Below are 24,494 nucleotides of genomic sequence, written 5' to 3' on the forward strand. Positions count from 1 at the left end.
ACTTAGACAATAACACAATAAATGTAAACCCTAAACGCAAAATGCAAACACAAATAGAGAAGAAAGAGAACTCTGAAGTGAATAAATCAATGCTGTAAATGAATGAGAGAATATATATAATGCTCAAGGGCAGAGTTGTCCAACAGACATTGGCTCTCCAAGGAGTGGGTTGAGGGAGGTGTTGATCTATGTCATCCACCATAGATAGATCTTGAGTGTAGTAACCACCAGTTGGAGCATAAGCTGATGAAGAAAAGTGCTAAAAACACAAAAAAACCTGCTATAGATGCAAATGCAAATCATACCAATGTTGAAAGTGAAAGGGCAGCAGGCTAGAAACGAGAATGTAGCAGTCTCTGGGGTTGGAACTAGTAAACGCAGTAATGTGAGTGCTTGAAGATGATAGTAGTTGATCACCAACAACAATGGGAGGCTAGATGACAGTTGTAGACCATGTAGTAGCAATCTTTATGGGTTCAATAACTAGTGGAAGAGGGTTGATGGCTGAAATTTACATGACAAGGACGTGCTGAATGGTCGGTAGCTTGTCTATTTATAGGTGTAGAAGGATCCTTCCAAATTAAGGTTTTGCATGGGGACATAGAAACTCTGTACGACCATGCATCGTTTAGTGAAACTTTTGGTAAATTATATGTCTTGGGGTTGTTTTAAAGAGCTAAGTAGTTTTATGTTGTATTTTTAGCTCAACACTCCTTCTCGGACCCAAAATTGGAACCAAGAAGGAACTGGAAGAAAAGCATCGAACAAAGGGTGCATGTCGGTTGTCCAATATGTTAGAGATTAGTCATCCCTTGGACTAGCGTTTCTCAGGTTACCATTGTGTAGTCAATACTCTTGGAGGCCCTCTTAGAGGGCGTTATTCATTATTCTTGTGGGCATTTCTAGCAGCCGAAGCGTATGGCAGTTATCAGGCAGGGGATGATGCCAGGTGGCAGCTGGAGGATTGATTGCCGATTATTTTATTCATTTGTGCAGTAGTCGGCAGGTTTTTGACCAGGTCGGCCAATTTTGTTGGCTGAGTGCATTATTTTATTGCATTATTTCCTCCTATTTAGGCTCGGTTGGCAGCCTACCCTCCTCACTTTCTTTTTAAGCGTTGGTGAGAGAGATATGGCTCTAGGAGGTACATCTATAGTCCCTGTATATCTTCCCTCTTCATTTCAACATTCATTGACTGTAGATTTCTGCTTTCTTCTGTCTCTTTTCTCTCTCCCTTTCTCTCATGTTCACTTTTCTTTCAATCTTGTGTTACGCTTCTGCATTTGCTGCACTTGGACATGGTATTAGAGTAGCATAGAAGGGCTAATTGATCGTAGGCAGACCTGATCAGGAGGATTCTTCGCGACAAGAGTTTGAGTTTTTAGTCTTTGGAGGCTAGGGTGAACATGTTGTGTGCGGAGAAGGAGCAAACCTGCTATTTTTTGCTGGTCCTTGCTGTCCATGAAGGAGGAAAGGCTGTGTTTTCACAGCCTTTTGCTGCAGTTTTTGAGTTTTCATTACTTGCGGTTGGTGAAACTCTTTGAGGACGAGTGGAGGAAGTGCTAGAAGGCATTGGCACCGTGTGCGGAGTTAGCGGGGGACTACCCTTGTTTTTTGTGCGGTCATTCTATTTACAGTGTTGGTTGAAATTGACACAGAGTTTTAGGCTATTATGGACCACAAGGTCCTCGTGTTGTTGACTCTTTCTTCAAATCAAAAGCTTGATGGGGAAAATTACCACATATGTTACATAATGATGCTTGCTATCTTGGAGTATTATGATTCGGTGGAGCTTATGACTGAGACTGTAGATTGTCCTACAGCTCGTGATACCTCCAAGCTTTCTTCAAGTGAGAAAGCTGAGTTAATGAAGGTACAGGTGCATTGGGATAAATTGAATGCTCGCATTCGTTCTTTTCTCTTTCTCTCATGCACTGCCAACTATGATTGATAGATTCATCATTCATTCACTCTTCATTTTGAGTTCTCTTCTCCTTGAGTTCTGTTGCTTTTACAATGTTCTTGTTTGTGTTTTTATTATGTTAAAGCATTTATTTATAGTGGGGACTGCCTTCTATATGTTGCCAAGCTGCCTTCTCAATATGATAGTTTGGTGAATGTCGTACAAGCTGGGACGTCATCGATTCTAGTTAGTTTCCAACACATGGTCTCCATGTTATTGCAGTGTGAGTTTGCACTTAGGTTACATGGGAGGTCGCCATTGAAATCCCGTGGCATTCTTGATCGAGCCCTTGCTACTTGAGAGGTGATTTGACGAAGAAGGGGCAATGCGACTTATGTGTTAAGAAGATGGGTCTCTAGAAGTATTGCAATAAGCTAGTAGTATGTGGAAGTTGAAGGAGACCAAGGGCAAGGCTTCTACCGACTCTTCATCATCCTTAGATTTGGATACAGATTTCGATCTTGTGGCTGGTGCTGTGATAACAATAGAATCAGTCTTGCAACCCTACTGTACCTTCGAACCTCGTGACTCTCTAGTGCTAGAGGGGAAGTCCGGGTGGTGGAGGTATGGCATTTTGGCGTTATGCATATTTAGGTGTGATGGATCAAAATGAAAATATGCCACATCAGGAGCGCATGATACTCTTGCATATGTTGCAATGGTAGCTGGAAGGAATAAATATAGAGAGATGGGCAGAAAACAACGAGAACACAAAGCGTGCTAGAAGAATGCAACATATGAGAACACACCACAACACAATGAAGGGAGATAGATTGATGTGATGCAACCGATGAATGAGCACTGCATTAGCATGGAAGAAATGATGCCTTCTTTAACCACATTGCAGGTAGAGGCACAGATGGCTTCAAAATGCAATCATGAATTTTACCACAAGAAGACTTTTGGACTTGCATTAAATTGACTGCTGTGTCCTCGATTAATTGCACACAATCCTACACAGTGAAGTAGGTTCCAGTTCTCTTCTTGCTCTGCTTCATTTGTCAGCTGCCAGAACAGAAGCTTAGGTCGGGATCCATAGTATGGTTGGAGGTGATAGCCATTCACTGGTTTGAGAAGAATTTCATCCAACAAAGCCCCCAACCAGACAGACCTATCATTCACGCGTCCAATTATTTGAAAAAGGACCATCCAATGTTACAAACTTTTCAGGCAGGAGGATATTAGATTATTAAATACCAAAACCAAATGACCATTCTTAAACATATGGAATTTTGACTGTAGGTCAATCCGCTCATTCCGATGATTTGAATGATCTCATATCAATATATAAAGAAGCCTAAGATGACATGAAAAAAATTGGTGTACAAAGTTTGTATATGCTTGAAAGACGTAGAAGTGTCAATGTAACGGTATAAGATCAGTGTAAATGGATTTTTTCCAAAAACGAACTAGCCAATGCATTAAGCTCTTGTGATTTATGTGTCTCTTATATCTCTTGTTGCAATACTTAAGGAGGAGGATGGGATGGTAGTAGTTGCCCTCAATGGCAACAAGCAAATAGTTTCAACCAAAAGGTGTTACCTTATAATGTTTAAAACATTTTATGGCTTTCCAGAAAGATTCACCATTGCTTCTTACAACATCCTTGCTGTTACATACACCATCACATTCAGAAGAAACTTGTATACTTGTGTGCCTGCGATATATTTGGATTGGAAGAACCGCAGGCAGAAGATATTGATTGAATTAGGATTGTGCTCTCCTGACATAATATGTCTCCAGGTAATACTTTGTCTACTTACATTTGCTTTGCATTGTTGAATTGTCTATGTATTTCTGAGCTTCTGTTTAACTCTTCTCTCTCAGGTAGTTGATCGATTCTATGATATTCAGCAGGATTTGGCTCAGATGGGTTATACTGGCTTATTCAAGGTTTGGTTCATAGAAAGTTTTGGGACTATAGTTACTTAAATTTGGGACGTACATTACCAGTGACAATGTGATCTTTTTCTGCTGGACTAAGTATTTTAATGGCTCTCTTTATTAAGTTTGTTACGTTTTGCGAAGATCTTCTGTTGTATTATCAAGTGACAAAGTGCTCTTCTGATATATTAAGTATTCTAATGGCTGTCTGCTAATTATTCCAAGAGAATATGGAGAATTTTTCAGAGACTTCTGTATCCATGTTTGACATTTCCAATCTTTGTGAAGGTTGTGTTTCTCATTGTTTTTCATTTGATTTTACATCTTAACCCCAATAGTCCTAACCTCAATTGTTAGTTCTGAGAAAAGCAATAACTATGTTTCAGCATTTATGGGTGTGTTGTTGACTGACTCGTGGATATAAAAATCTCTATATTTGTATTTTAGTAGAGTCAGTCTAATTTGATATTGTGACCCACGTTTCTGCAAAAGCATTCTGAAGGGTTGTTCTTGTTTGCTAAAACATTAATAGTAAGATTTCTTTTGCTTTGAAGGCTCGCACAGGAGCAGCTCCAGATGGTTGTGCAACGTTTTGGAAAGAGGACAGGTAAAGTTCTCTTTGATCTTCAAAAGAAGGAACTCATATTTCAAGGACAGTTTTCACCCAAGTCCATGAGTTATGTTCAGAAACAGATGGGGGTTCTGGTAGGCTGAGGAAGATGTTCAAGCTGAGTGGCAAGTTGAAGCAAGAGTCTGCTAGAGGAGGGAGATGAGTTCGCTTCACTGTGAGAAGCATTGGACAAGAGGGGTGAAATGCATGAGGCAAACAGGGTGCTAAGCATAATAGGGCTGCTAGGAGTGGAGATTGACCAAGGTTGAAGTAGCTGAGAAAAGGGAAGCTTTTGTGGAAGCAGCCTGGGAATGTGACAAGGCTAATAACTGTTGATAGCTAATCATAACATTAGTGGTGGCAGTGTGTGACAAGACTCATAGCTTTGACGGGATGTTGTCATGGGGTAGTCTTTTGGGAGGTCAATGTAGGAGCATTCACTATGTGGTCAGTCAACAGAATTTTTTTGTGCACAACAAAATTGTACTGGTTTTTCTTGAGCAGGGACAGCAAAGGTGATTTGTACTGGCTTTTCTCGACTAGGGAGAGGAAAGATGCTTGGAGGCACTTAGAAGAGCAGAAACCCTGCATTTCAATAACTGGCCCCTTAGTTTGGCATGTTCACACCCAAAGTCTCTTTTATATCCCTAACCAGCCCAACTTTGACACATGGTACATTACTTGGCCTTCTCAACCATTACACAGTGAGTCATTGGCTACGTGGGCATTGGCACTGGCTCCCTCTCTCTAACAGGGCCTCCATTAGAATTTGCAAGTGATGAATGAATGATTGTGGAGGAGGAAGCTTGAATATATAGCCCAAAAATATGCCATAAATATGGTCAGGTGAGCCAGCCATAAATGCCAAAATCACTATAATAATGACACCTTAAGAATGCCTAAAATAACTACAGTAATGCCTGGCCCACTACTACACATGCCCATACTCACTCGTGAGCTGACTAGATTGCTAACACCCTTAGAGAATCATGGGTGATATGATATAATACAATGATGCAATGATAATGACTCATCATAGTCCATACAACAAAGACTACTAGAATAGGACCATGGATACCCAAGTGGTGGGTGATCAAAACACCACCAAGGTGCCACAGAGAGAACACGATGTCATGTCGATCATACCAACTCTTGAAAATAGAGAAGAATCATAGCAGCTCTTAATGTTTGCCAAACAATGTATTGTAATACCATACATGACCACCTTGTCAGAAAATGCTTTACGTGAAGATGAATGCCCTACCCCCTGGCCAGATTGCCAAAGTGTCCCCTCTTGTGAACTCAGACTAGGAGGCAATCCCACCTTTCTGTCAAGTGACAACCCATTAGGAACTTAGATGTCAATCCCACTTTAAGGATTTCAAATCCTGCGGGCGGGCTTCAGTCGGGATGCGGAAGAGAAGCCTCTCTCTGGATCCTTTGCACTTGTATATATGTATAGATGAGGCTCACTTGCCCCACCTCACCACCCTCTTACACTTCGTCTTTGGTACTGGAGAATTGCGAGAGATGATTGTATCATCGGCACTAGAAAGTAGTAGAAGTAGGGGCAGCCAAGCCCTTCCCTCGGTTTTAAGAAAATGACCCCTTCCATGCTTGGCCTTCGTTTTGGTTGGAGGATTCCAGTCGGAGTTGGAGGTTGAGGATGACTTGGCGGAGGAGTCTGTATCCTGTTGTTGCTTCTTCTCCTTCTACTTTCTCAAAACTGCTAACTCCTTACAATCCTTGTGCAAATGTCTCTTCTTACCATAGTGATAGCATTGGTTATTCGACCTCTTCTTCCTGCCACCCCTCTTTGAAACTGCAAATGCCTCATTGGAGCCACCATATCGAGATGAAAGCTGTCTTGTAATTGGAAAGACACCTCGTGCTTAATCAACATTGAGGACATATGTGCAAGCTCATTGGCATCAATTATGTCTGGGCTTGTGAAGCATTGGCGACTCCATCGAACTTTGGAGGGAGCTTGTAAAGTACAATCCCCACAAGATGAGCCTCTAGAAGTGTGGACCGCATGTGATGAAGCTGATCCTGTACCTATGTAACATGAAGCAAGAATGACTGGATAGTTATTCTTAGGCTCAAACTTCACCTCCTGGAGTTGGCCATATAGGGTAATTGCATGCATGGTCAAGGGAGGCTCATACAACATCTGACGCTTCTCTCATGTTGCCGAAGTTGTCTTGCAAGAGGTGGTCGTCATTAGAACCTCTTCAGAAATACATCGGAGTGCGCAGAATATGCATGGGCATCATTGGAATCCCTCGTAAGCACAACTTCCTTGTGGTTGTTAGAGTTAGCTTTTGTGGCAGCAGTTGACATTCACTTGTGCAACTGACCGACATTTAGGCACATCTTAGCTTGTGACATTCAGCTGGCTATTAATGTGATTGCGTATCATAAGAGGAAGGAGTCTATTAAGTATTTTCACACTTTTGGTTTTGGTTCTCTTTACAAGCTGTTTGAAACTTCTTTTAAGGCTTATCGCCTGCATCACTTATGTAACATTTTTTCTTGGGATGTGATTCAGGTTTAAGTTGCTACATGAGGAGAGCATTGAATTTCTGAAGTTTGGGCTGGCAAACAACGTGGCACAACTATGTGTCCTCCAGGTATACTATGCTTGGTTTAGAGTCTTCGATGCTTGTGTATTCCATTCACAATGTTTGCTACTGATTTGTTTTTGCCAGTCAATTATGCCAGAAGCTTCAAAAGGAGAAAGCTTTTCAAAGGCCAGGTATATTTAATGGTTTCTTTTGCTAGTTCAAACATACCAATTTCTTTAGGGGGGTTCATTGAATGATTAGTATCTCTTTCTTTGTGTCAAGGTGTAGTTGTATTGAGAATCCTAAACTGCTCTCTGCAGCAATGGAGGGCAAGGTCAAAAACGGCTGTTAGTTGGGAACATCAATGTTCTTTTCAATCCCAAGCGTGGTGATATAAAGCTTGGCCAGGTATCTGATTCAGCTGTGAGGTCAAACATTCAGTGTAGGGATGCGGTCCTTTTGGCTAACATGTCTTTTTGGTGAATCTGTGTTCTCTCTTCCTTGCACCATAGAGTTCTGTTCGGTTGACATATTGTCACATTACAAGAAAGACCAGTGTTCTGGATATTTGTAATGGTAATATGACAGAGACATTTTTATTACAGTGTCGGGTTTTCCTGGATCATGTACATAAATTGTCAAGTTCATGGAGTAATGCTCCTGTTGTTATTGGAGGTTGTTTCAACTTTACACCTTCTGTAAGTAAAGTTGTCAGTCTTGTAGATTCAACCCCAAGTTGTACCAATTCTTATTGAATACCTCTAAAATCTTTCCCTGTCTGTATTTCGGTGATCAGAGTGCTATTTATCAGTTCCTTGAAAAAGGAGAGGTGAGCAAGTAGTCATTCTACATGTCTAAATCAGTGGCATAACTTTAGTTTTGACGCATTTTGTTAATTCCTCTCTGCATATTTTCCAGCTAGATGTTGCAGGCATGGATCGCTCTTATATTTCTGGACAGGTACCAATGCCTAGCAACAATGAGAACACCCCAAGGTTGGATTAAAAGTTTAAATGCTGAACGCACCGAGTATTTTACAAGTCTTTTGACTGATACTAGATTGGCTCACTGATATTTTAGGATTCTATGACTCAAGAAAACTTCTTACCTTTTCAGGACCTCAAGCTCAGGAACTAGTCAAAGTTTGCAGGATATGTTGAAAACAACCTTGGGAGCTCGGTTTGCTGCAAAGGGAACAAATGTTGGTGATGAAGGTGTGAACCAGCAGCATGAAGACTCCAGTGTTTGTGATGCTGCTTCTCATGAGGCGTCAGGTAGAAGATTGTCAGTAGTTGGGTAACTATAGAAATTGTGTTTGTTTTAAATTCAGTGTCACATCTTCTGACAGTAGAGGAATGTGTTGGCTGTGCCCGGGAATGCCCTGGGTTAACTCAGTGAAGGTTAAAGATCCTGGTAAGACTTCAGCAGTAGCACACGGATGGAAACTTGAGGAGCTGGAGGTTGCAACAGGACACACTGACTGCAAAGTTTTGCAGCATAAGTTTAATCTGCGTAGCGTCTACCCTGAAATTAAGGTGCAATGCTGTTGCTAGTTTTAGATGCTTGCTTGATAGATGGAAGCATTCATTGCAAAATATTGATTTATATCCTATGTTGAATAGGGTCGAGATGATACTAGAGATGCCCGGGGGGAGCCGCTTGCAACAGCTTATCACAGAGATTTTCGAGGCACTGTAGATTACATCTGGTAAGGAGAATTTTCAGTGTGAAGCAGTTCTTTGCAGATTGTAAGCAAGTTTGTTTTTGATGTTCCTTTTTGAACTTGGCTAGCTAGCTGTAGATGAAGCAAGCTTATTTGAAAATGTAAGCACCCTGTAATGAGACTAAGAAACATTTGATGCATGCAAACATGCAATCAATGTAGTCCAAAGATATTCTATCCCTCAAACATACGTTAGTGATGTACCTGGTGTATTAAAACCACATTGCTGAATTTTCAATAATTTGCACTTGGACTCGAGATGACTACAAGCTTGCCCCTTGAGACAGTTGGTGATGTGTGACCAAAGCAACCATGGAATTGCCCCTTTTGCTGATTTTCTTAGTTGATTACTGCTTTCAACAATTGAGAGAATGTGCTTGCACCACGGGCTCACCCCATTGTAGCAGATGGTGAGGTCTCTGGATCCTTTTCCAATTTACAAATAACAGCAACTTGTTCTTGCACTCAAGACAACTATAGGACTGCTTCCTTGAGGAAGATGGTGATATTCTGATAACATCCTGCAGAAGGTTGATTAATTGATGGCTGAAGGGGAAGTTTTTGACCAATCAGTTATGGTTGGAAAGGCTTACATAATAAAATCGATTCAGCAGGTTGATGATAAAATTCATGCAGAACCATGAAACTGGTCTTTAGATAACTGAAGGACAGACTGGACACTACAACTTTAGCTTAGCACAAACAACTTAAACCAGGAAATTAGTAAACAAAATGTTTACAGACACAAGAGCTAGAATGCTCATACTTGGAGGCACAACCATTTATTAGTCCCAACTTGGTGCCCCTTACTTTCTGCATTGTGACCAATGAAAACACATTTAATAGCTTTATCTCGTCTCTCTTTGGCTGTGGTACTAGTGTATATGCTAGCCAACCAAAAATACACATAAGAGTCTCAAATGGCTTAATGCCATGCCAAGCCTCGTAAGAGATACAATCACTCAAAGATTTTGTGGGGCTGCGATTCAATACATACATTGCACACATGATAGCTGCTAGCATCAAGCCAAAGTTATGCGGGCAGCTTATTGTGTGTAAGCATATAATGTGCCATCTCCACAAGAGTCCTATTTCTTCTTTCAGCCACTGTTTTGTCGAGGTGTATAAGGAGTAGCATATTGATTTGTATTGCCTCTCTTAGCCATAAATGTGTTGAATTCATGTGACATGTATTCCCTACCTCCATCTGTACAGAGAGTAACCAGCGTGCAATCAGTGGAAATTTCGATCATGGCTAAGAAAGCTTTCAAGCAAGCAAATACCTCTGATTTGTGCCTCAAATGTGGATACCCAACAATGCCATTATTGAGCTAAAACACTCTTTATAGCTGATTAGCATTTTAAACAGCCCCAAAATATGCCTAATTAATGAAAAACACAAAATTGATGCGCGGTTCGTGAGAGTTTCAATGGTCCCCCCAAACCCTAATTTTTTGGGGCACCCTTTAACATCTATAAATAGATAGGCTGCCCACAATTCAGCCTTATCCTTTTGTGCAGGTTTCTCACTCTACTGTGCAAATTTCGGCCATCAGCCACCTATCATTTGTTGTCCAACCATCACTAATTGCAGCCTATCACTATCCAGCCCTAAGCGGTTTGATTTCAGCGATTGCCCTATTCTTTGAAGGTCTCCATTTGTTGCGTCATTGTAGCACTTGATCAACCTGCGTTTTTAGCATTTGGTGCTAGGCGACAGGCTGTTGCCATCTCTCCCACTTGTCGATTGTTGTAGTACTTGCCTTTTTGTTGTCTAGTAGGCCGTCCACATCAGCAAACACCTCTCCTGTTATTCCTTGACAGTTCTATGCCTCGGGTGATCAGTTTTTAGTCTTCCTCTGGAGGTACATTGTTGCATTTACTAGATTTCAGGCTCTGACTGTTGTGTTTTGGTGATCAGCTTGCTACCCTTCATTATTCAGCACTCTCCCATCTTCAAGTGGTGGTAATTGCACTTGGGATCCGTATTCAGTGGACGTCACTCTCCAATGCTGCATTACTCTGTCCTTGGGTATTTTGTATACTCTTCCATGCATTTATAGCATTCATTTACTTCAAAGTTTCTCCTCTTTGTGTTTCTTTGTGTTTGAGTTTTGCATTTAGGGTTTGAGTTTTGCTTGTCTCTCTCTGAGTATGTGTTTCAGTCTTGGTTGTACATGCTATGTGTTCTCAGTGCAAACCCTAGCATATCTACATATGGTATTAGAGCTGGTGCTCTTCTAAAGAGTATCCTGTGGTGATTGTGAAGGCTAGTCTTTGTGTGAGGCTCACACGTGAATTGATTCTGATTCATAATGTCTCAGACATCTTTTTCTTTGGATCTTATGATGCCCATCAGGCTTCTCCATCATTGGGGGTTTTGAGAAGGCATTATGGAATTGAGGAGGAGGTAGAAATATCTTCACCTTTACCATTTTTTTTTTCTAGTTTTGGTCATCTTACAAATAAAGAGTTTGAGAAGTACTTGCGCATCACGTAAAGTTTGGTTTACACTCCTTCGATGAATTCTACTATTCTGTTATTGGTGAGACTAACATCTCTTTGATCTTGGAGGGATTATGACATTTGACATGTTTGGCGATCTATCTCTTTTATCTCTGCCAGGCCTTGTGTTAGGTTCGTATAACCCTTTTGAGTCGTATGAGTGTAAACGCCCCGAACAACGTAGTATGCTTAACAATTATGATATTCGCTTGTTTTCGAAATTTAATATAAAAGAGAATGAACACTTAAAGCTGAAAATGAAAATTACTCACAAAATTACAGCCATGAAAATGTAAAAGTAATGGAGACAAGATTGAGGGTTGAAGATGGGCAAAACAACATTTTTGCTCAATCCAAGTCCCTTAGGGAAGAGCTCAGTTACAATCAACCTGAGAGTGAGGAGAAGTAATTTTCACTCTCACAAGATCATGCAAAGATGTACAAACACACATGCATTATCTATTATGCAATGATAAGAATTGATTTCTTTACAGTATGAGAGAAGAAAGAGGGGAAATTAGCCTTTCTCCATCGTTGATCAGCAGTACATGGATAGGGCTTGCTTCTTGTTGCTAAAATGGAAGAAAGAGCTCGAGAAGGAGGTGCTGTAATGAATTTACAGGCTTGCTGTCCTGTAAAACAGCAGTGATAGAAGAGGGAATATGGAGGAATTTGATAATGGAGAAGTGGGGGATGATGATGGGGATGGATGGGGCGAGTTTCTGGCTATCTGTGGGTGCTGTACATGAGTTTACAGCAAAGAAAAATGATACTGAATGAAGAAAAACGAGCTCTTATTTATAGGAGAGGGAAGAGCTAGTACAAAAGGGAAAAGTGGAGTAGCACAAGACAAGTGTCCAGCCACATGTCATGAGATGTGACAAGTGGTGGGACACTTGGAAACTTGTGTGACAAGTGTCTTGACACTTGTCTCTTCTCTATGGCCTTCCTTTTTGGGCTGAATACTATCAAGAATAGAAACAATTAAATTTAGTAAGCACAGTCAGGGTACAGAATTTACTATTTTTAGAATGATATCCCTATTTTTTAGGACTAGCATTTTTAGGCTAATTCAAGGCTCCTAAAATTTAGGGACCTCCTAAAATTTAGGGACCCCCCCCAATATGGGTGCCATATGAAAGCTTTTTCCGTGTACATCGCAAAAACAGTATCAAAATCTTCACGTGACTTTCCTATGCAAAGAAATGTGCATTTCAAGCTTGCAGCCCACACATGCACATTGTATATCTTTGCATGATCTTGTGAGAGTGAGAATTACTTCTCCTCACTCTCAGGTTGATTGTGGTTGAGCTCTTCCCTAAGGGACTTGGGTTGAGCAAAAATACATTCCTGAGAGGGAGGGGGGGGGGGGTTTTTGCCCATCTTCAATCCTCAATCTTGTCTCCATTACTTTTACATTTTCATGGCTGTAATTTTGTGAGTAATTTTCATTTTCATCTTAAGTGTTCATTCTCTTTTATATTAAATCTCGAAAACAAGCGAAAATCATAATTGTTAAGCATATTACGTTGTTCGGGCGTTTACAGTGGTATGGGACACTTGGAAACTTGTGCGACAAGTGTCTTGACACTTGTCTCTTCTCTATGGCCTTCCTTTTTGGGCTGAATACTGTCAAGAATAGAAACAACCAAATTTAGTAAGCATAGTCAGGGTACAGAATTTACTATTTTTAGAATGACATCTCTATTTTTTAGGACTAGCATTTTTAGGCTAATTCGAGGCTCCTAAAATTTAGGGACCCCCCAATATGGGTGTCATATGAAAGCTTTTTCCGTGTACATCGCAAAAACGGTATCAGAATTTTCATGTGACTTTCCTATGCAAAGAAATATGCATTTCAAGCTTTCAGCCCACACATGCACATTGTACAAGCATTTCATGATCATGTCATCTTGTTGATTGTAACTGTCTATTCTGGCGGATCTAGCCCACACTTCAAGGCATCAATCCTTTCTGTGTGTGAGTCTAACCCTGATATGCGTGAGTTCTGGTCACAGGCGCCCAATCGGGTCATATAGGTGGAAGTGTGAACTATCTTTTCTCTAACCCACCGTGTGGGTCCACCATAACCTGTGACCACTCATCAGTGGCCAGCTCCAATGCACTTTTCTTTATATATAATTAGTGCAAAGGAAACAAATTTAATAAATCATTATATAGACAAATTAATGAAAAAAGATACAAATTCTGTTTCTATAGAGTTGTAACAATGAGTTAAAACCCTCTTATATTTAACAAGAGAGAGAGAGAGAGAGAGAGAGAGAGAGAGAGAGAGAGAGTTGAGGGAGAGAAATAAGAAAGAAAGAAAGAAAAAAAGAAAGTTGTAGGCTTGAAGGAGGATCCTGGATGGTTTTCAATATGTTAACTTTAATAGAGAAGGCTCTTGAAACAGATATCCTTTATCATGTATATCTCTATCATATGTTTCATTTGAGCAAGTAAACTACACTTCTCAACTCTATCACATCCCACCATTTTCTTCTTCACATTTTGATCTACTCTCATCTTCATTTGAAAATCTTGGATTACACTCCACTTCTTCTCCAAGTATACTAGGGGTTAGATCTTTCTTCTCCGCTCCTAACACTTTCTCTTTTTCCATTCCACCATCTATCTACCCTCCATTCACTCCACCTCTTGGTGCATCGTTAGGGGGAATGCCATCCTTTAACATTGTACCTTTCACATACCCCTACTTTACTGCATCATTATGCTTTGGGACGATTGTGATTGGAATCCCTCTCACTATCCTTGGATTCTCACAAACCCTCCGCATGACCTTTCAGACGCAGGGATATCCATCTAGTGCTTATGGATCTTCTTTTCACATTATTTCGGTCACTCCTGCGTAGGGGTTTTTCATCCTCTGCTTCTCGTGTCTCTACCCCCCACCATGGGCTTCTTAGGCGGGTTACTATGCTCCTCCCAAGTTCACCCATTTCCACATTTGGATCTATTGTGTACATTTCTTGTATGCATGGTGGGCACTTCGGGATTACTTCCTAAGCGTATGCTCTACCTTTCTATCCACTCCGTTCACTCTATCCCCATTATACACCTTCTCCATCTTCTAGCACTATCACTCTTATTGCAATGACCAACAATGCCTTCATGGATAAGACTTCTTCTTCCCACATCATTTCGGTCACTCCTAGGCAAGGATTTTTCATCCTTTGCTTCTCGTGTCCCTATTCCTCCACCATGGGCTCTTAGGCGGGTTACTATGCTCCTCTCGAGTTCACCCATTTCCACATTTGGATCTATTTTGCACATTTCTCGTATGCATGGTGGGCACTTTGTGATTACCTCCCAGTGTATACTCTACCTTTCTATCCACTTTGTTCACTCTATCCCCATTATACACCTTCTCCATCTCCTAACACTATCACTCTTATTGCAATGACCAACAATACCTTCACGGATAAGACTCGTTTTAATGGTTTGAATTTCACTACTTCGTCGAACTTCAAGTAACAAGTGCATGAATCTCAAGGACTTTGGAACCTCATTGTTGATAACGATCGGCTCACCCTGATCATATCTGTCAATGAAGAGTCCGCAATGCCACAGCCAATGCCGAGTCAATGTAGGGGTTGCTTTCTGAGTTCCACTCTCAATTATAGCATTTTCCTCTTTCGCATCTAAGCGTTGGAGTCATCTCATTGAATGCTATGTAGCACGAGATCGCACTCGACGTATCAATCTTGATTTTGAGCTTCACGAGTTTTTCACTAGGAATGGGGATGATCTGAAAGTCAAGTTGGCCGAATATGGACCGGTTACTCGTCGAGTTTTTTGCTGTTGGCTCCACAAGTCAAACGGTGATTAGGTTATATTCTTCTTGAACAAGTTGTCCAATAAATACTTTCATTTTATCCAACACATTATCTCCTTACCTAGATTGTTGACCTTCTACGAGTTTAAATGTCAGTTCTTGTGTTATGTGAGGTTGCATGATCAAGCCCACAAGAATTCCTCCACATACTTAGCTTTGCTTTCTTTTATTTTCAGTTTTGTTTTAGGAGTATCTCACTACTCACTTTTGTGCTTGCAAAATTTTCTCTCTTTTACGGGGTTTTGTATGTCCGTGTAGGGCTAAAATGCAGGCTTGCACCATTCCTTTTTGAGCTAGAGAAAGGAAATGCACATTGTTCCTTTCATTGTTTCATCTACTTGGAGTTTCACTCTTCTATCAGCATGGAGGCTTTCCCTGCCATGGCGAATCGTGCAACATCTTTCTTAATGCTATCATGGTGGTGATTTCCATCCTTGCTCTTCCAATAGGGATGCTTCATCCTCTTCATCTATATGGTTCTTGACACCCCATGAAGGCTGATATCCTCTAGCTCCTCTTGTTGAGAAACCCTTGACCCTTCACCCGTAGTTTGCGTTTTTTCTTTTCTGCGTTTGCGTTTAGGGTCTGCAGCCCCAAAAAGGGGGCGCCATTCTAGATTGACTGTGCCTATTTATAGGCTACTCTCTCATTCATTCCCCCCGGCTGATTCATTCAGTTCATCACCTCTTCTCTCCAGCCTCTCCACTACCCTCATACCCCTTCAGGAGGACATTGCGGTTTGTGGTTCGTGGCTGTCTTCATCATCTTCCTTTTGTTCGGCACCCTTGGTCCCTTATATCACATTCACTCCATGATTCGGAACTTCATTATTCCATTCATTAGAGTTTCTTCTCTCTCCTCTTCTCTTCTCCATGTTTGCCGAGTTCACTTCGTGTTCCTCCTCGCAAACCCTACTGTCTCGTTGGTACGTCATCTTTTGACATCTCTTTCTTCTTCAATATGAACATCCAGGTCGAGAGGGGGTTCCTAACCTTCTTGGTATTCTACAGTTTTCTTCACTTGTCTTCGATATCGGCCTTTCCCCTTGTTGTAGCTTTCCCTGCCATGGCGAATCGTGCAACATCTTTCTTAATGCTATCATGGTGGTGATTTCCATCCTTGCTCTTCCAATAGGGATGCTTCATCCTCTTCATCTATATGGTTCTTGACACCCCATGAAGGCTGATATCCTCTAGCTCCTCTTGTTGAGAAACCCTTGACCCTTCACCCGCAGTTTGCGTTTTTTCTTTTCTGCGTTTGCGTTTAGGGTCTGCAGCCCTAAAAAGGGGGCGCCATTCTAGATTGACTGTGCCTATTTATAGGCTACTCTCTCATTCATTCCCCCCGGCTGATTCATTCAGTTCATCACCTCTTCTCTCCAGCCTCTCCACTACCCTCATACCCCTTCAGGAGGACATTGCGGTTTGTGGTTCGTGGCTGTCTTCATCATCTTCCTTTTGTTCGGCACCCTTGGTCCCTTATATCACATTCACTCCATGATTCGGAACTTCATTATTCCATTCATTAGAGTTTCTTCTCTCTCCTCTTCTCTTCTCCATGTTTGCCGAGTTCACTTCGTGTTCCTCCTCGCAAACCCTACTGTCTCGTTGGTACGTCATCTTTTGACATCTCTTTCTTCTTCGATATGAACATCCAGGTCGAGAGGGGGTTCCTAACCTTCTTGGTATTCTACAGTTTTCTTCACTTGTCTTCGATATCGGCCTTTCCCCTTGTTGTAGCTTTCCCTATGCATTGCATGTTCATTATCTTTGTACTAGGGTGCTTAGACAAGTGAACAATTTTTCCACGAGAGTCATTTTCCAAGTGGCACATGTTGCATGAGCATTCTTGAGCATGTAGCATACTATACATCCCATTGTGTAAAGCACCACTGGATGGATGCCAAGCTGTTTCCCTCGGCAAATTACACTACCATTCTTCTTCACATGATACTTCATCACCTTTTCCTCGTTATCGACATCCTCGATTGGTTGGATTAGCTTGTACTGTTTTGTGATGTGTTGAGTGTACCATCTCTACTTCCCTTTTCTAGGTCACTGTCTCTTTATTGGTTGCTACTCCTAAACTTAACTTTCCACAAAAAAAAAAGTTCAATGTGGTTTCATCCACCCTTGTAGGGCTTGGTAGGTCACTAGGTAGCCAATGAGCACCCTTTGTCTGATGCCTTGTCCTCTTTGGGATGACTACTTGGACTCCCTTGGTAAGGTAACCATCGGCTTTGTAGTCTTGGTAGGCCACTGGGTAGTTGATGTGCACCTTTTGTATAATGCCTTGGCTGCTTTGGGGTGGGACGCTTTGGGGTAAAACATTGCAAACCTTCCCTTTTCGGCTCAATTTTGGGCATGAGAGGGGGTGTTGAGCTAAAACACGCTTTATAGTTGATTAGCATTTTTAAATAGCCCCAAAACATGCTTAATTATTGAAAAATACAAATTTGGTGTGTGGTTCGAGAGAGTTTCAGTGGTCTTCAAAAACCCTAATTATTTGGGACACCCTTCCACATCTATAAATATACTGCAAATCAGCATTTTGATTCCGTTCTTGAAAATCTACATGCTTACAACCAAATTGAAGTCCTTGAGGAGTATATTAGAGATGCGTAATCATCTCTTGATGATCTCTAGCTGCCCACTATTCAACCTTATCCTTTTGTGCAAGTTTCTTACTCTACCATGCAAATTTCAACCATCAGCCACCTACCATTTGTTGTCTAGCCATCACTAGCTGGAGCCCATCACTATCTAGCCCTAGACGGCGTGTTTTCAGCCATCGCCTTGTTGTTTGAAGGTCTCCATCTATTGCATTATCATAGCACCTGATCAACCTATGTTTTCAGCATTTGGTGCCAGGCGACAAGCTGTTGCCATCTCTCCCACCGACCGACTATTGCAGTACTTGTCTTTTTGGTGTCTAGTAGGCCATCTATATCAATAAACACCTCTTCTGTTATTGCTTGACAGTTCTGTGCCTCGGGTGATCAATTTTCAGCTTTTCTCTAGTGGTACGCTATTGTCTAGATTTGAGAATCCAACTATTGTGTTTTGGTGACCAACTTGCTGCCCTTCATTATTCAGCACTCTCTCATCTTCGAGTGGTGGTAACTGCACTTGGGATTCATCTTCAGTGGAAGTTACTTTCCGATGCTGCATTGCTCTGCCCTTGGGCATTCTATACACTCTTCCATTCATTTATAACATTAATTCACTTCAAAGTTTCTTCTCTCTGTATTTGTCTTTGTGTTTGAGTTTTGTGAAACCAGCCTTCCTTCTTTGAAAGGGTAGTAATTCCCTGATTAAGCACTTAATTTTAGTAATCAGCAAATGAACGTAACTTAAAATGCACAAATTACCTTAATAATCTTAGACATTGGACACCTTGTTGGCTCCAAAACTGGTGCCCCTTTGAGTATTTCTTTAACTTGATTGCTAATGGAATGATTACAAGCTCAGATTTACAATCTCTTGTGTTGTTCCAAAAGCCTCTTTGTTGTAGCAACAATTAGCAACCAATTCGGGCCAATTGCCTCTTGATTTTTCACCCAGGACTTGCACAAATGGAACCTTGAAATAGACAAATGCTACCCCAAATTACAATGAATGGGTTGGCATCTGAATTTCCTGACAATTACACAAATTTCAGGTGTCGAATTCAGTATACAATGCCTTCACTAATTGGCATAGGTCCTGAGGTGACTATCAAACCCTAATTTTTGCAGAAATTTAGGGTTCACAGCAAAGATCTATTTGCTATCCACCAAATTGGATTGATGTATGCTCAAAATGGTTGAGAAATGTTGAGATCTCTTGAGAATGGATTGGAGAAGGTGAGAGAAAGTCAAGATGAGAGAGACATCTGATTTTCTTCAAGAGAAAATCCTAAATTCTACCTGCTGTCTGCTCCAGCCTGCTGTCTGCTCCAGCCTCCAGATGGTTGTCTTTTGCAGCAAATTATTGTTCTTTGATTAGAAAATGGACCAACAGCTCTCTCTCTCTCTCTCTCTCTCTCTCTCTCCCAATTTGTAAATTGCTTGAATGGCTTAGATCCAGCCCCCAAAAACGTTTTCTTAGTTTGCATGGGTATTTTTGCCAAGTGGCAGTCTTCTAAACCCATTTTTCAGCATTATCCAGCCACTTAATTAATTTTCAAAATTAGATAATCTTGAAAATTAATTTCAGCCCTTTTGACTTTGCCCAAAATTAAATGTGTCCATCCATAATTAAATTGGCTAGGCCATTTGCAACCTGGAGTGGTTCCCAACATCTGTTGACCCTTAGACACCGACACTTTTTGTTCAAATAACTGTCCCAAGGTTAAAATTGACACCAATCGACCCCCAAAGCCCAGCCGGTATAACTTATCACAACTTTTGTCTTTGACACCCATTGCATCCTTGAGGTCCTTGGCTTGTTACTATGAAATAACTGCCATGTGCATCACATGTGCTAAATAACCTTGCACATTTGATTAATACAACAAATGTTATCAATAAGATTAAAGTATCTCAAAATTTCACATCCTCGTGACATTTGAGTTTTTGCGTTTTGTGTTTTGTGTTTAGGGTTTGACTTTTGCTCTCGTCTCTATTCGAGTCTTTCTGTTTTTGTTTTGGTTGTACATGCTGTGTTTCCTCAATGCAAACCCTAGTATATCTTCATAGACATGCCATGTCATCAATGAAGGTCACAAAATACAAGTATCATTTGATGAATTTAACACGTATGGATGCACAAATATCACTATGCACAAGTTATAATTTTTGATCATGACATACATTTCTTTTTCGGAAACGAAGAACAATGCATTTTGCCAAGAATTCAACTGTTACCTACATTTTGTGTAGGTGCTTTTAAAGGAGGAAGATCGAGCATCATATATTTAATTCTCAAGGGCAGTAAACTATCATAGTTGAGGTGACCAAACTAAGCATGCCACGACTCATTGTTATCCATAATAGTAGCATCAGTATGCAATGCATCCTTCGATGCTCTCCTCTTATATCCATCAAGTTGATACATGTACATCGTACAATGTGCGAGTGGTAACAAGGGTATCCCCCTCACTATAGTCATAGATACTACATTGATCCATGTGGAATTCAATTACAAAATCAACACATGCAATTGAAACTAAAAACAATTTTCTCTTTATGCTAGGCACATGCAAAACCTTTTCAAGTACCAAATGTGCTTTATCATCATTAAAACTTCTTGAATTTTCAGCAATAGTGATATCCGATTGCTTCCTTTTTTCATTAGCAATCCTCTTTCTACTTTCCTCAATGGTATGTCTATTTTTCCAATAATAATTGCATCCATCCTTGTTGACGCCCTTATCCTTTGTGTTGGGGGAGTTCATAGCAAAGTTTGATAAATGCCTTTACTCTTTGAGTTTGATTGTTGCCATGATTAGAGTTTGTAGAAGAGATTGATTTGCCTTTACCATTTGAGTTTGATGATTATCATGATTTTCCTTTGTTTCTATGATTGGTTGCAAGTGCTTGATTTTCCATAGTCTTGTTGGAGTGATACACTCGTGTGTGTTGGGTGTAAAGTTCCTTCGTCTCTGTGTATATAGTCATACGGGTATGAACACACTCTTATTGTACCCTAATATATAAATACATTCATTTATTCTTTGTGTACCACCACAATCTGGTACACCTATCTCTGCGTTCACTCTTTCTAACTCTCAACTTTGTTGCTCGCGCCTCAATCTCGCACTTCATTTCGCACTCTCTTCCCTTCAAATTGGTATTAGAGCACAGGTTGTGCACACTTCCTAAGATTAGATTGGCTGATGGTAGGCAGAAGACGTGACAAGAGCTTGGCGACAGTAGGTTGACAAGAGGATAGTCGGGCCCTCAGTCCAGGCAACACGCAGACAAGTCGTGACCAACAGCTGATCAGCTCACTAGCGTTCAAGCGACGTTTGCAACGGGACAGGTCCAACAGGGGGAACTAGTGTGGCAACGGGCATGCAACGACCAAGCGGGGAATCAGCGACATGCGTCGCATCAGTCATGCGACCAGGTGGGGAACCAACGATTGGCGTCACGTTAATCACGTGAGGTCATCGGACCCTTGCTCCCTCGTCATTTACGTAAGGAATAAAAGAGAAATTCCTTCAATTTCAAAATTACCCTTTCTTTTTACCAGGGATTTACGTGTGAAAGCTTAGTTGTAAATTCTGTGCATAATCGAGCCCGAAATTTGGGACTTTTCCTAGATTTGACCTTGTTTACGCCCGTTAGTGATTTTCAAGTCAGAAATTGCAGACATCGTGTGTGGTGACCTCAATTAATTTGGAGATTTTGCCAAATTAGACATAATTTTACTCCTTTGAGCAAAATCTCTCAACATTGGACCCATAAAATTTGGGGCTTTTGCTGTATTGGAGAAATTTTGTTCAGCTGAGTCAGATTGGTTGACATTCGTGCACACTTGGACCTGGAAATTTTGGGGCTTTTGCAAAATTTTGTGAAATTTTGCTAAATTTTCCCGTTTTATACTCTCGGGAACATGTATTAATGCAATTGGGACAGATTTTATAGTGAAATTTTTGGGCATTTGCTGAAATCTGTGGATTATGCGTGAAATGCACTTTGGGAATATTGTTGAAGCAATCTTGTTGCCTTAAGCAGAGTGATTTGAACATTTTTTCTCTCCTGCTTGTACGATTTTGGAGAAATTGCAGAGATTTCTTGGTGTTTTGTGTATCGGAAGTTGATACGAGCACATATGTATGCGGTACACATGTTGGATAGCTCCCATTGAGTTGATGTATTGCTGATTATTCATGTTGCAGCAGTCTTAGTGATCATTTGCAGATCTGGGATTGTTGCAGATGTATTTTTGGTGATATTGCTGAAGTGGGAGTTACCTGGCAGTGATGTATTCATTTAATGTATGCTGAAATTGCAGTCATACTGCTGAAAGTCATTCGTTCTACTGCGGTACATGTACTTGGACTGAATCTTGCTATTATTTGCTGAAAATTTGGGTTGAAATCAGCTGAATATTCAGCTCATTTTTGCTATCATAAATTGCAGCATTGAATTTCTGGTGTATTGCTGAAAAATGGTTGCAAACGCTTCTAGCGGCAGTGACACTAAGCCCCTCTTTGAAATCAAGAGGTCCTTATTACTCTAGTGTCGTTAAGAAGTCTAATGCTCTTGACTTAATACACTCTGATGTGTGCACTATGCTTGTTAATTCGTATGGGTGTGCATGGTACTTTGTTACTTTCATTGATGATTTCAGTAGAAAGTCATGGGTGTATGTACTTAAGAGCAAAAAGGAATTGTTGGATGCTTTTAAAAAGTTTCATGCTTTTGTTACCACACAGAAAGGGCTTAAGTTGAAAACCATAAGAATAGATAATAGGGGTGAGTATGTCTCAAATGAATTTAACAAGTTTTGTGAGATACATGGCATTAAGAGGGAGTTGACAACCCCTTATAATCCTGCATCAAATGGTGTGGCTGAAAGATATAATTGCACACTTTTTGTGAGAGAGTCAGATGCGTGCTGTCCACAGCTAATCTCCCGTAGTAGTTTTGGGGAGAGGCTCTTAAAACTGCAGTCCATGTATGCAATCGCTCTCCCAATCATGTATTGGAAAATGGCATTCCTGAAGAGGTGTGGTCTGGCAAACTTGCTTCATATAATCATCTGCGTGTCTTTGGTTGTGATGCCTTTGTGCATGTACCTGTAGAACAGAGGACCAAACTAGGCATGAAATCCATCAAGGGCATCTTCATGGGATATGGAGATGAGGGAGAGATGGGTTATAGAGTTTGGCTTCCTCAGGGCAGGAAGATAGTACGCAATCGAGACATAGTATTTAATGAGGCAAAGTTGCTGAAAAATGCTACACATGGTGATCTTGACAAAAAGAAGGTCAAATTTCAACATGAACAGCCAGCCATTCGGCAGCCATTAGCTGAAAGTTCTGTCCCTTTTGATGCTGAAAATGAGCAGCAACCTATTGTGCTACAGCCATAAGATCATGGACAGCAAGTAGATGCATAGGATGAAACAGGACAGCTAGAAGGACATGCTGAAAACAGATTACAGCAGCAAGAAAATGCTGAAAATCAGCCACTTGGTGATGGTGTGCACATTTCTCAGGATGTAGGTCCACTGCCTGATAATATAGATCATTGGGTAAGGTCTACACGTGTCAGAAGGCAGCCACAGAGGTTTCAGGCATCTTTGGATTGCATTTTGTTGACTGATGAGGGTGAGCCTTTGACATTTAAAGAGGCACGGTCATGTGAAAATAAGAGAAAGTGGGAGCTTGCTATGTAGGAAGAGATGAAGTATCTATATGCAAATAACATATGGGAGCTTGTATCTTTGCCCAAGGATAGGAAAGCTATTCCTAATAAATGGGTTTACAAAGTGAAATGTACTGATGGGAAGCCCAAGTACAAGGCACGACTGGTGCTAAGGGCTTTACACAGAAGGAAGGCATAGACCTCTAGGAGGTCTTTTCACCAGTGGTGAAGATGACTACGCTTCCTGTTTTGTTTGCTCTCACTGCATCCTTGGATTTAGAGTTGGATCAGATGGATGTGAAGACTGTTTTTCTTCATGGTGACTTGGATGAAGAGTTGTAAATGAAGTAGCCAGAAGGATTTGCTATTCCAAGAAAAGAGCATTTGGTTTGTAAGCTGAAATGCAGCTTATATGGGTTGAAACAAGGCCTTAGGCAATGGTATAAAAAATTTGATACCTTTATGCTCAGCCATGGATTTAAACGCAGTCATGCAGATTACTACTTGTATACTAAAAAGGCTGATGATGGAAGCCTTATTGTGCTTGTTTTATATGTGGATGACATGTTGATTGCAGGACAGCATAAGAGTACTTTGAATGCTCTTAAAAGGCAGCTGAGTTCAGCCTTCTCCATGAAAGATTCGGGGGCAGCTGAACACATTTTGGGCATTCGCATTAAAAGAGACAAAGGGTAGCGTTTGTTGCTTCTCTCACGGACAAGTACATTAGCAAAGTACTTGACATGTTTAATATGGCTCATGCTAAGCCTTGGTGTGCCTTTACTGCCACATACAAAGTTTAGGAAAGCTGATTGCTCTAATGATGATGCAGCTGCTAGTGCCATGAAGGGTATACCTTATGCATCAGCTTGTGGATCTTTGATGTATGCCATGGTTGCAACTCGCCTTGACATTGCTCATGCAGTGGGAGTTGTTAGTCGATTCATGTCTAACCTTGGCAAGCCACATTGGGAAGCAGTGAAATGTATCTTCAGATACTTGAAAGGTATACAAGAAAAGTGTATATGCTATGGAAAGGGTATACTAGAGTTGCAGGGATTTTGTGATTCGGATATGGCAAGAGATC

The 24,494-nt window shown here is 40.9% G+C and overlaps 1 protein-coding gene across 4 annotated transcripts in view; it reads left to right on the forward strand.

The window, feature by feature from the left end:
- The window catches only part of LOC148030168 (carbon catabolite repressor protein 4 homolog 5-like), a 47,610-nt gene that overhangs the window by 15,051 nt on the left and 8,065 nt on the right, over positions 1 to 24,494 (forward strand). For 2 of the 4 annotated variants that reach the window (XM_087686439.1, XM_087686438.1), the window contains exons 3-14: positions 3,540 to 3,706; positions 3,791 to 3,856; positions 4,402 to 4,454; positions 7,009 to 7,090; positions 7,169 to 7,215; positions 7,345 to 7,432; positions 7,630 to 7,722; positions 7,821 to 7,853; positions 7,943 to 8,019; positions 8,141 to 8,298; positions 8,420 to 8,559; positions 8,647 to 8,732. In XM_087686439.1, the coding sequence (XP_087542565.1) occupies positions 3,540 to 3,706; positions 3,791 to 3,856; positions 4,402 to 4,454; positions 7,009 to 7,090; positions 7,169 to 7,215; positions 7,345 to 7,432; positions 7,630 to 7,722; positions 7,821 to 7,853; positions 7,943 to 8,019; positions 8,141 to 8,298; positions 8,420 to 8,559; positions 8,647 to 8,732 (1,090 nt within the window). Of the gene's footprint in view, positions 1 to 3,539; positions 3,707 to 3,790; positions 3,857 to 4,401; positions 4,455 to 7,008; positions 7,091 to 7,168; positions 7,216 to 7,344; positions 7,433 to 7,629; positions 7,723 to 7,820; positions 7,854 to 7,942; positions 8,020 to 8,140; positions 8,299 to 8,372; positions 8,560 to 8,646; positions 8,733 to 24,494 lie in introns of those variants that run through there. The other 2 variants (XM_087686441.1, XM_087686440.1) reach the window with 2 other exon arrangements.

Source organism: Lygodium microphyllum, chromosome 10 (genome assembly GCF_053477565.2).
Source record: "Lygodium microphyllum isolate KBCC chromosome 10, Lygodium_microphyllum_v1.1.10, whole genome shotgun sequence".
NCBI lineage: Eukaryota > Viridiplantae > Streptophyta > Polypodiopsida > Schizaeales > Lygodiaceae > Lygodium > Lygodium microphyllum.